The sequence below is a fragment of the Ambystoma mexicanum genome, chromosome 12, assembly GCF_040938575.1.
Source record: "Ambystoma mexicanum isolate Mex_15411 chromosome 12, UKY_AmexF1_1, whole genome shotgun sequence".
NCBI lineage: Eukaryota > Metazoa > Chordata > Amphibia > Caudata > Ambystomatidae > Ambystoma > Ambystoma mexicanum.
The window spans coordinates 1090079948-1090092240 of NC_090936.1; the positions used below are offsets into that span (position 1 = coordinate 1090079948).

Here is a 12293-nt window from a genome sequence, read left to right on the forward strand (position 1 = left end):
AATGCAAGGGACAGCAACAACACACACCCTTCCCAAAGCACGATCTCTTATACCAGTGGGAAACCCGGTCAAGGCACAAAAGGGACAGCAGGCTTGTGACAACACAGGTGAGGGCGCAGTCACAAGGGAGGCAAACAATGCCAATATTAGCAAAGATATGCCCACAGAACACAACACCAACTGCATCAGCGGCAGTCTAAATTTGGATAGATCTGCAGCAGCATTACCGACACAAAGAAGATTTGAATAAACGCTAGTATGGAATATAGTCCAGAAAGTAAAGGAAAAGATATGGCAAAAGGGGTGTATAGAAATATTCTCCATTAGAAGCCAAGAAGGCATAGGATGTATTCAGAGATGACAAGAAGGAGGAAGAGAAAAAGCACAACCCGAAAAAAAATGTTTAAAAAAAATATCACAAGGGGAGCAACATTTTGGGAATTAGTCAAAAGCCTTTCGCATCATGGCAACTGTAAGAGAGATTCCCGAAGGATGGTACTGCATTGTCTGCATACGAAGACAAAAATAAGATTGGTGAAGGAGACGTTGGGGGGAGAAGCATGGATAAACTACAACAGTGAATTCACAGAAGTAATGGACACCCAAGAGACAAACCTCTATATTCATGATTTTTTAAAACAAAATTTCTCCCCAGTGCCTAAAATACGGTACAAATAGTCAGCAAAGCACGACAGTATAGCAAAAGTGTAGAAGGGGAGAACCAACAAACTTACAGCCTTTTCGGAAAGCAGCCCTGGGGGGCTGAGTAAACATACACACAGTCCGACAACAATCAAGCCATACCATTCTAGCACGAATAACATTGCATGCCTGAAATCTGTGGGTTTCTGCACCTGGGGAAAGGAGTGTAGATACAAGCATAGCTGCAGCAAATGCTGAGGGTTTGGGGGGGGGGGGCACAGTCTACAGGTGCACCAGGCTACCAAGAGCGAGGAACCATAGCACTAGTTTGAAACCAGGGGAGAAAAAAAAAATGTAAAAAAAAAAAAAAACAAAGATTCTGATCATCAAACACTGGGTGGAGGTTTATCTAGACAAAGACAGGGAAATTGTTCAGCAAAGGGTTTATGGAAGGTTTTCATATTCCCTTCAAGGGGTGCAACTCACACAAATTCCAATATCCACCAGGGAGAAACAGCAATAGTGAAAGAAAATACAGAAGGAAATAAAGATAGGAAGGGTAGGAGGCCCATGGGAGATTCTGCCATTTAACAAATAAATATGTTCTCCATTAGGCCTAGTGCCCAAAGATGTAGACCGATACACCACCTATCATTTCTGCCAGGCAAGTCAGGGAATGATGGGATCCCTGAAACAGAGACATCTGCATCATATACCAATTTCCAAGAAGCGCTCAGAACCATCACAGCATGGTAAGAACACACTGATTGCCAAGGTGGATATCAAATCTGCTTTCAGGCTCCTCCCAGTGCACCTGGAATCACAACCTTGGTTAGGTTTTCAATTTGAAAAATTCTTTGCGGACAGATGCCTTCCGATGGGATGCGCAATATCCTGTGCACTATTCGAAAAATTCAGTTCTTTTTCAGTTGGCATTCTCAAGTAAGCTCAAGAACAATGCCAGAACCCTGCATAGTACATTACCTAGATGACTTCCTAGTAATGGGCAATCATGGGTCAGCAGAATGCAGGCAGGCCCTAGCAAGATTAATACAAATGGCAGAAGAATGGGGAATACCACTAGCAAAAGAGAACCACTCCGCCTTCCAGAACCCTATGGTATAAAGATAGATACAGCGGCTGGGGAATGCAGAATACCAGAGAAGAAAAGGGATGATCTGATTAAGAACATCAAAAGGCTAAGGGGAAGAAATAAAAGGACTGTAAGAAGATCCAATCACTGGCTGTGCATCTCAACTTCGCTGCCAGGGCATTCCGCAAGGGAAAGTGTTCTCCAGGATCCTAGAGCTAAGAATCAAGGGGGTTAACAAACCCCACTTGTACATTAGACTAGGGGAGACCCGAAAAGCCTCCTCCCCTAAAGGATGTGCCTCGAGATTCTCACCTTCAAGTCTGCCTTTCTGGTGGCCATCACATCAGGAAGGCTGTTGGGGGAACTGTGTGCTCTTGTGTAGGCCTCCCTTGTTGGTGGTTCTTAAGGACACACATGTCCTCTCCCACCATGCGACCCCAAGCTTGGGCTGAAGGCCTCGGTCACAACCATTAAGTTGGTGGGTCCGGGAGGCTATTCAGTATCAGGCAGTGGGGGCTCAGGGCTAGTCCACTAGAGCCATAGCTACCTCTGGGGCGGAGGTTTGCTTGAGGAGATCCAGTTCTGGTTTCAACTTTGCGTTCTGGGTCTTGTAGACTTGTATTTTTTTTTTTTTATCTGGGGCAAATATCACAGAATGCAAAGAAAACCCGGACTTGACTGGCATCTCCCTCCGTGTAGGCTTCAATTATCAATGGAAACATGGCGCAATAAAGGAAAATGCTGGAACGAAGCAATGGGTTAGCGGGTTAAAACCCGCTATTTTCCCCTTTATTCTCCCAGCAGAGGTACAAATTCAAATCCATTTTGGCTCAGTTGGGTTTCATTTTTTGTGGAAAGGTAGGTAGCTACATCCACAGCATGTAGGTCACCCCCCCCCCTAGCATTTTTTTTTTTTGCCGGCATATAGGTTACTGTCTGCCCTTGCCGTGGTTTGGGTAGGCACTGACGTCGAGCAGGGGCTAGCTAAGGCCAGGCCTATTGTGGCTTTCCCCATCACTACACGAGGAAATATTACAGAAATCTGGGCAGTCCCGCCCGCTGTTGCACTGAACTAGATACATTCTGAAATCGCTATCCGGTGAGGATGCAGGAAATTAAGGGTCCAAACGGAAGTAGGGAGCCAATATGTATATTTCAGGGGTGAAGCAGAAAGGGTTCACATGCAGAAGCCCTTTTAAGGCTGTGGGTATGCAACTTGTGGGTAGCATTTAAGGATGTCGGGAAATCGCTATCCGGTGAGGATGCAGGAAATTAAGGGTCCAAACGGAAGTAGGGAGCCAATATGTATATTTCAGGGGTGAAGCAGAAAGGGTTCATATGCAGAAGTCCTTTTAAGGCTGTGGGTATGCAACTTGTGGGTAGCATTTAAGGATGTCGGTGAATTTTGTATTTCTATGGACATATATGTTTTAGTGGCGGCTTGAAGAGGGGGGGACGCACTGGAGTGATGTTCTGCATAGGTGGGCAGGGATATACACATTGAGAAGGGGTTTAGCAGAGGGTATTGGGGAAAGATATGCTCATGTAGCTAGACTCAATATTCGAAAAGATTAAATAATTTTGAAAAAAAAAAAGGGGGCTTTGATGCCCCAATCATGTCCCGCGAGGCTCCTGAAGGCCTGTTTTTTGTAGTTTGGGCTTTTAGGTGGTACTGTAAGCACCGTCTATAGGCCAAACCCATTGGGAGGCAACGATAATGGATGGAATGCGAGAAGGTACACATCCTGTGGGCGTGTCACCCACCAATGGCTATTCCCACCCACCAATGGCTATTCCCACCCACAACACTCTCACCCAATGCTTTTTGGCATCCAAAAGCACAGTGCTTGTTCCGTATTCTTTCTAAGCAGTCTTCTGAAAGGTAGCAGCTTAAATGAGTTCATGGTATAATGAAACGGGTAACAAGAGAGCCTTCGGCCACTTGATTTGTAAACAGTACGCATGTCCCCGTATATGTTCCTTGCACTGAACCTCTGCTCAAAACAAACAAGTATATACATTAGATATACGTTTGGCAGGCATTGCCATAATAGGCCCTTGTACTAGCATCATTTGCATGCCTACACAAAAGCCAAAAATGTTACCTTTGCCAACACGTTTCATCTTTGAACTCTTGAGAATTTAGTTCCGATTTTATAACAGGGAAAATAAACAAAATAAACTGCAACCAGGAAGCTAGTATGGAACTAGAGTGTGCATTTTGGGTATGGTAGGGACAAGTCTGCAAAGCACGAAGTAAAAGAAAAACACCCCAAATATTACATTTCCCCAAGAGGGCATGTGTGGAAATTCCAGCCCCTGCCCTGCTGAAGGAAAGATGCCTAAATAACACATGAGGTGAACTTCAAGAGGAGCTGAATAGTGCAAGCCCGTGAGCTCACTCCTCCCCTCAGACACATTCCCCACCCGAGCTCCCCCCGCTCCCCATACTTCGCATTCCTAAGGGGGTACAGTTTCTGCAATACACCACAGGCACCGAAAGCCGCAAACAGTTGTACCAACAGCCAGCCGCCACATGCGAGCGCTTCTCAAACCGTTGACAGAAGCACAGAAGCTGCCCTCGCCTATTGTGACGCGCACTCCCCTGCCACCATATAAAAAAAAATGCTTCAAACATTGTGTACCTCAGAAAACATATGGCAAAACATGTCCCTAAAATAAACAACCCACAGCACACCACCAGACACATTGCCGCACGAGGAGCAGCTCCATAACGTGTGCAATCGTTGGATTTTAACAGCGCCGAGTGTAGCCCGAGGCTCAGGCATGAATCACGAGGGTGCGCGCGCCGGCTTTTCCTTCCTCCCTACGCAGTTCAAAAGCACTGCAGACTGAACCTACTCATTTTCACTGCAAGATGTTGCCCCCTAACAGCGCCTCACTCCACCCCCATTTTATTTCAAATACTTTTTAGCTCAATCCTAAAGTTTTGTGCTAACGAGCCTCCACAAGATCGCGTGGCCGCCTCCCGCTATAGCGCAACGAGATTTTAGCATCGCCCCTAAAACCGTGCACACTGGACCCAAAAAAAAGACTGGTAAACACTTAAGAGGAAAAAAAGCGCGAATCTCCAACCAGGAAAACGCCCGCCCCTCCACACCCACGCACGAAAAGCAAAGCTCGCAGATAGAAGTGGATGCAACACTTCACCCACATGCACAGTTGGAACACCCCTGTATTAATCGGGATGAATAGCAAACACCGCCCAACACAGGTACAGCTCAAATAAAAGAACTGAAAACTTACCATGTTTGGAAATAAATGCAAGCTGGAATCACGAGACCTTCCCTTGGTTTCAGCAAAGCAGACTGAGAGCGATTACAGACGCAGCTGCTGGTGGCGGAGGCAGCTACTATTATTTAAAGGTGCAGTCCTTTTGAGGCCTCCCGTTAAAGCGACAGTACAACCCAACCCTAAACGAATGCCCCACAACTCAGATATTTAGAGGCAGAGTTCTCCAGGTCCCCGAGTTCATAAACGGTCATTTAATGTCAGGGCTCACATTTTTAAGGGGGTACATGAAATTGTGAGACTCCAATCAAATCAGCGGTGCACGTGGAGACTTAAGACTGAGGGAATACATCAAGGGTGGAGGCTAATTTATAGTGAGTTTCACTTGAGGTGAGTCCACATGGCAACAATGATGGATGGATCGAAATGCCTGCATCTTTTTTTGAAATTAAGTTTGATGGGCGTTTTAATGCAACAGGACATTGTGATGGACCAGAACACAATGCAATTTCCCTGTGCTGCGATGATGGCAAAGGAAATCAGATGGAGCAGATTTAATGGTACATTGATAGGAGATTGACTGTAACTTGACCACTGGTGCAGCTACGGGAGATACACGATCATCTTACTTTCTGTGGTGTGTGACCCTCCCAAGTGTATTTCCCCTTTAAGGGAATGTGTCCCTCCCCTGTGTATTGCCCTTTTAACATGTTCATGTGCCAAGCTAATAAAAGGAGCCCCTACAGACACGTGCAGGAGAACCCGCGGCCCATCACTGCGAAGACCCTGTGAAACCAGCCCTACTGTGACAAGACCACACAGACCAAGAAGAAAACAAACCCGCGACTACACACTCAACCTGAGAAGATGGAGTAATGAGGCTTAAGCCTCGGTATCCAAAAATCACCGCTGATGGATAAAAATCTATCAGCAAGAAGAAGAACAAGCGCTCAGGACGTGCAGGAGAAGGACTGCAGTCTCCCAAAGAGGAAGGACTGAGTCCATCTCTCATTCTTTACCCCTGCAGGCCCACACTGTGTGAGCACGGGCCTGCAGGCCATGATGCTGTGGGACCCTCGTGCCAGGACGGTGACAGAGGTCTGCATGGTTCCCCCTGCCTCCACTCCAGATGGTGCCGATGCCCCATAGCACCCTGGGGCCTGCTGGATGCCCAAAGCAGGCCCCCACAACATTGGCGACGAGAAAAACCCCTGTGGGGCTCCCTGTCCCAGTGGATCCCGTGTTTTCTTTCTTCCTTTTGTTTTTGTTGTCGGGGAAGGAAGGGAGCTGGGTGTGCTTCCTAAGTTTCCTCGCTTCGTTTAATTCTTTTTCGCTGGTCACCTGTTGTTTTCTTAGCTCCTAGATGCCTCTGGGCCTTAGTTTTTGCGCTTTACATTTTCATTTACATTACATTCCCAGGAGAGAAAAATAAAGGGCTTCGTTATGAGTTTGGCGATAGTGGTCAAAACAAGTAGAAATACCGTTATCACCTCTTTTACCACTCTACCTAACTCATAGCTCTCAACGCCCCAGCCGTTGGCGGATGTCACCCGCCTTGCAAGCAGCTGAATCACCCGCCAAGTCTCCCATATGCCTATTCACTTCTATGGGCTCTCACCCGCCAAAACGAAAATCGGGTGCTTTCACCTACCGTGTTGACACAAAAGGTTGGGAACTATGCTAACTATGGGTCATGTGGCCCATAGGGAGTCTAAAAAATACACCTTATATAATAATAATTATTATTAATAATAAAAGGTGGGCAAGGTGGCAATTTCTTTCTCCCTAGGCTGGATGAGCTGCTACGTTGTGGGCCAGTGGTGAAACGTGAAAAACAAATAGATGGAAAGGTACATTCCTACAGAATTCAGCCTGCCTTGAAGGAAGCCAGTTGTGCATGGCCTGCTTGGCTTCTGTTCTGCTGGAGTGAGACACGTGTCTTGATGGCCTGCTCGGCTTCTGTTCTGCTCGAGTGAGACACGTGTCTTGAATTCAGCGATGTTGCAGTTGTGCCCTGGCGGCTCCTACACGTGGGGCCTCCACAGTGGGTGAGCAAAAGGAAGAAGAGCCTTGGCACAAGGTCATGTTCACACCACCCAGTGGCAATGTATGCTTTTCAATGACAGATTCTGTGACCCTGGATGGTAATGTTGGTACCACTGTGCCCCATACACCACCATTGGTCTCTTACATTACTTTTTATTTATTTATTTGTAAGGCGCTGAAAGCCTGCAGGCATCGGAGCGCCATGTCAAAAACATAACTTACAACATGAAATACAAAAAGAGACAACACACCTTCAGTACAATAGGTATAACCTGAGAAAATTCATCTTAATGCAGCCTTCACAGCAAGAACACAAGCCTTCAGGCTAGTCGACTATAAGTTTAAAATTTGATGAACCTCTGGGCACATATTTACATTTACTAAGGTAACTTGGTAGGTTACTAGCCCCACATCCGACCAGAACACAGTCCCTATTTTTTGTGTGCACCACTCGTCAATTTCCCACTTGCATATCATTTTCAGATCTATGTTTAACCACCCCTGGCCCAGTTCGTTGACGAAGCCAGGCCAAGACTTTGCTCCTTAGTGCATCTCTGGGTTCTTCTCCAGTTGGCTTTTCAATGTTGGTAATAATGAAATTCCTATTGTCCATGACAAAGTCTTGTATAGTCTTGTCCCTAGGCTGTGGCATTGTAGATTTCAATTGCTAGAATGTTTTTTGAAATAGAATGGTTGCTGCCTTTCACGGGACAACCCATGTCCCCAGGTCCTAACATGGACTTCCCAGGGACCATCAATATTAGAGGGTGTAGATCTCTCAACCTCTCATCTACTCCCTAGGAGGAGCGAAAGGCCCCGCTGAAGGTCCAGAACCAATGATAGGAACCAAATCATTAGGTGCTAGATGTGTAATTGGTAGAGCCCAACCCCCTCCCCCCCTCGATCGAATAGCAGACCGGACAGAGATATCCGAATTGGCCCTATGCTGTTGCATTGAAGAAGTCGTTATCGGATCCGTTTGGCAAAATGTATCCACTTTCACCACGTTATAACTCCACACACAGTTACACAAGGAGTCCATGCAATTACTAAAATCATCAAAGTTCTGCCAAAGATTTACAGGGTAATTCATAGAATTTCGCAGAAAAGTGTCGCAAGCGGCTGGCGCAGAGTGTCCGCGTGCGATTGACTGCGCCAGGCACGTGCGCTAAAACCGATTTCTGCGCACAGCGTATTCATGGATTTCAGGCTCCCAAACCAGCCCTGGCGCAGAGTATCGCAGCGACCCTGCAGCAGCGCCAGTAACGCCCCCAAGAACGCCCTCGCGCAAGGAAAAGCCATCAAAATCGCTAAATCATCGCAAAGGGCAGCGCTAACCCTGGACCAGTCCACAGGGCTGCCAAACAAGGAACGCAAAGCGGGTAACGTGCATATCAGGGGTACGCGTGAAGTTTTACACGCGATTAGCCAGGGCACGTGTATCACAGGGGTACGCAGGAATTATCACACGCGATTTGGCTGGGTACGTATATTACAGGGGTGCGCGGGAATTATCACACGCGATTTGGCTGGGTACGTGTATTCCAGGGGTGCGCGGGAATTATCACACGCGATTTGGCTGGGTACGTGTATTCCAGGGGTGCGCGGGAATTATCACACGCGATTTGGCTGGGTAGGTGTATTACAGGGGTACACGGGAAGTTCTACACGCGATTTGGCTGGGTACGTGTATTACAGGGGTGCGCGGGAATTCTCACATGCGATTTGGCCAGGTACGTGTATTACAGGGGTGCGTGGGAATTATCACACGCGATTTGGCTTGGTACGTGTATTACAGGGGTGCGTGGGAAGTTCGACACGCGATTGGCCAGGGTACGTGTATTACAGGGGTATGTGGGAATTATCACACGCGATTTGGCTGGGTACGTGTATTACAGGGGTACACGGGAAGTTCTACACGCGATTCGGCTGGGTACGTGTATTACAGGGGTGCGCGGGAATTCTCACATGCGATTTGGCCAGGTACGTGTATTACAGGGGTGCGTGGGAATTATCACACGCGATTTGGCTTGGTACGTGTATTACAGGGGTGCGTGGGAAGTTCTACACGCGATTGGCCAGGGTACGTGTATTACAGGGGTGCGCGGGAATTCTCACATGCGATTTGGCCAGGTATGTGTATTACAGGGGTGTGCTGGAATTATCACACGCAATTAGGCTGGGTGGGTCCTCACAGGTGTTCCCTGTACACCCTCCACAGCCCCTGCAGGCAGCCCACAAAACAGGGGACTACCCTGCACACCTGCTCATGTCCCCCTGCACCCCCACCCCCCAGCAGTGCAGGGGCAGCCTCCACCAGGCCCCCACTCATGTCTCCCACCACCCCCACCCCCCAGCAGTGCAGGGGCAGCCTCCACCAGGCCCCCACTCATGTCCCCTATCACCCCCACCCCCCCGCCACCAGGGGCACCCTCCACCAGGCCCCCACTCATGTCTCCCACCACCCCCACCCCCCAGCCACCAGGGTCACCCTCCACCAGGCCCCCACTCATGTCACCCACCACCCCCACCCCCCAGCCACCAGGGTCACCCTCCACCAGGCCCCCACTCATGTCTCCCACCACCCCCACCCCCCAGCAGTGCAGGGGCAGCCTCCACCAGGCCCCCACTCATGTCCCCTATCACCCCACCCCCCCGCCACCAGGGGCACCCTCCACCAGGCCCCCACTCATGTCCCCCTGCACCCCCACCCCCCAGCAGTGCAGGGGCAGCCTCCACCAGGCCCCCACTCATGTCTCCCACCACCCCCACCCCCCAGCCACCAGGGACACCCTCCACCAGGCCCCCACTCATGTCACCCGCCACCCCCACCCCCCAGCCACCAGGGTCACCCTCCACCAGGCCCCCACTCATGTCTCCCACCACCCCCACCCCCCAGCAGTGCAGGGGCAGCCTCCACCAGGCCCCCACTCATGTCTCCCACCACCCCCACCCCCCAGCAGTGCAGGGGCAGCCTTCACCAGGCCCCCACTCATGTCCCCTATCACCCCCACCCCCCGCCATCAGGGGCACCCTCCACCAGGCCCCCACTCATGTCTCCCACCACCCCCACCCCCCAGCCACCAGGGTCACCCTCCACCAGGCCCCCACTCATGTCACCCACCACCCCCACCCCCCAGCCACCAGGGTCACCCTCCACCAGGCCCCCACTCATGTCTCCCACCACCCCCACCCCCCAGCAGTGCAGGGGCAGCCTCCACCAGGCCCCCACTCATGTCTCCCACCACCCCCACCCCCCAGCAGTGCAGGGGCAGCCTCCACCAGGCCCCCACTCATGTCCCCTATCACCCCCACCCCCCCGCCACCAGGGGCACCCTCCACCAGGCCCCCACTCATGTCTCCCACCACCCCCACCCCCCAGCAGTGCAGGGGCAGCCTCCACCAGGCCCCCACTCATGTCTCCCACCACCCCCACCCCCCACCAGAGCAGGGGCAGCCTCCACCAGGCCCCCACTCATGTCTCCCACCACCCCCACCCCCCAGCAGTGCAGGGGCAGCCTCCACCAGGCCCCCACTCATGTCTCCCACCACCCCCACCCCCCAGCCACCAGGGTCACCCACCACCAGGCCCCCACTCATGTCAACCACCACCCCCACCCCCCAGCCACCAGGGTCACCCTCCACCAGGCCCCCACTCATGTCTCCCACCACCCCCACCCCCCAGCAGTGCAGGGGCAGCCTCCACCAGGCCCCCACTCATGTCCCCTATCACCCCCACCCCCCCGCCACCAGGGGCACCCTCCACCAGGCCCCCACTCATGTCTCCCACCACCCCCACCCCCCAGCCACCAGGGTCACCCTCCACCAGGCCCCCACTCATGTCACCCACCACCCCCACCCCCCCGCCACCAGGGGCACCCTCCACCAGGCCCCCACTCATGTCTCCCACCACCCCCACCCCCCAGCCACCAGGGTCACCCTCCACCAGGCCCCCACTCATGTCACCCACCACCCCCACCCCCCAGCCACCAGGGTCACCCTCCACCAGGCCCCCACTCATGTCTCCCACCACCACCACCCCCCAGCAGTGCAGGGTCACCCTCCACCAGGCCCCCACTCATGTCTCCCACCACCCCCACCCCCCAGCAGTGCAGGGGCAGCCTCCACCAGGCCCCCACTCATGTCCCCTATCACCCCCACCCCCCCGCCACCAGGGGCACCCTCCACCAGGCCCCCACTCATGTCTCCCACCACCCCCACCCCCCAGCAGTGCAGGGGCAGCCTCCACCAGGCCCCCACTCATGTCTCCCACCACCCCCACCCCCCTGCCACCATGTGCAGCCCCCACCAGGTCCTCACAATGTGCGTAATGGTCAGCCTCCACAGCCAAAAAGCCCTACCAAGTAACCCATTCACCCACATGGAAATGGAAATCACATGTTACACCCCCAATGTTCATGAAGCAAATGAACCCATGTCCGTCACACACATATTTTCCAATTGAATGGGAAAACACACAACATGACATGCATGAAACCAATGAGATGAAACCACACAGTGAACAATGGAAAAAAAAATGTATTAGAAAAAAATACGAATGCTAAAGAAAGAAAACTAACTACAATGTAAATGTGAAAAAAGAAGCTGCATGTCCGCATAAAAACACAAAACTAGAAAATCTAATCCAAAAAATTTTGTCCAAAGTGAAATGTCAAAACTCTCCGTGCAACAAAGAACTATGTACAAAAATAACAAGGGTCCATCATCACAACAGAACTAAGGAAACCTCCTAAAAAACCTACCTAAATATCAACTATATACAAAAAGTGGAGCAGTGTCCGTCGACTCCAAATCATAAGAAAAAACAAAGGAAACCTAAAACTAAAGAACTATATACAAAGGCGGCGGGCAAGTCCAGCGGCTCACTCTGTGGTGTTCCGGGCCAGGGCATCATCGAACTCCTGTTCGATGTCCCGGAGGCGGTCCAGTTCCATGGCCCCGAGGGTCGGCAGGGACGACGCCGTGTCCTCCTCCAACCCCCTGCGGATTGCCTCGAGGCACTCGGCCCGCCTCAGGGCCCTCCGCATGGAGTTCTCCGCCCTGACCATTGTGAGCCGCGCCTCTTCCGCCCGCCGCCGCTCCGCACCTATGGCGTGGCCCAACCGCTGCCACACGGAAGACACTCTCTGTCCTGGGTCCTCCTGCCCTCCGGCCGATGCCTGCGCCTCCGATGTCGAAGGCCCCGAGCCTTCATGGCTCCCACCATCTTGCTGCTGCTGCTGCTCTGCCTCTGCCCGTG

At 51.7% G+C, this 12293-nt stretch overlaps 1 protein-coding gene across 1 annotated transcript in view; it reads right to left on the bottom strand.

The window, feature by feature from the left end:
* Positions 1-5137, bottom strand: part of LOC138514262 (tubulin alpha-1C chain-like) — a 142375-nt gene extending 137238 nt beyond the window's left edge. The window contains exon 1 of the mRNA XM_069629635.1: positions 5003-5137. Coding sequence (XP_069485736.1) covers positions 5003-5005 — 3 coding nt within the window. The 5' untranslated portion in view covers positions 5006-5137. The remainder of the gene's footprint in view (positions 1-5002) is intronic.
* Positions 5138-12293: the final 7156 nt, after the last annotated feature.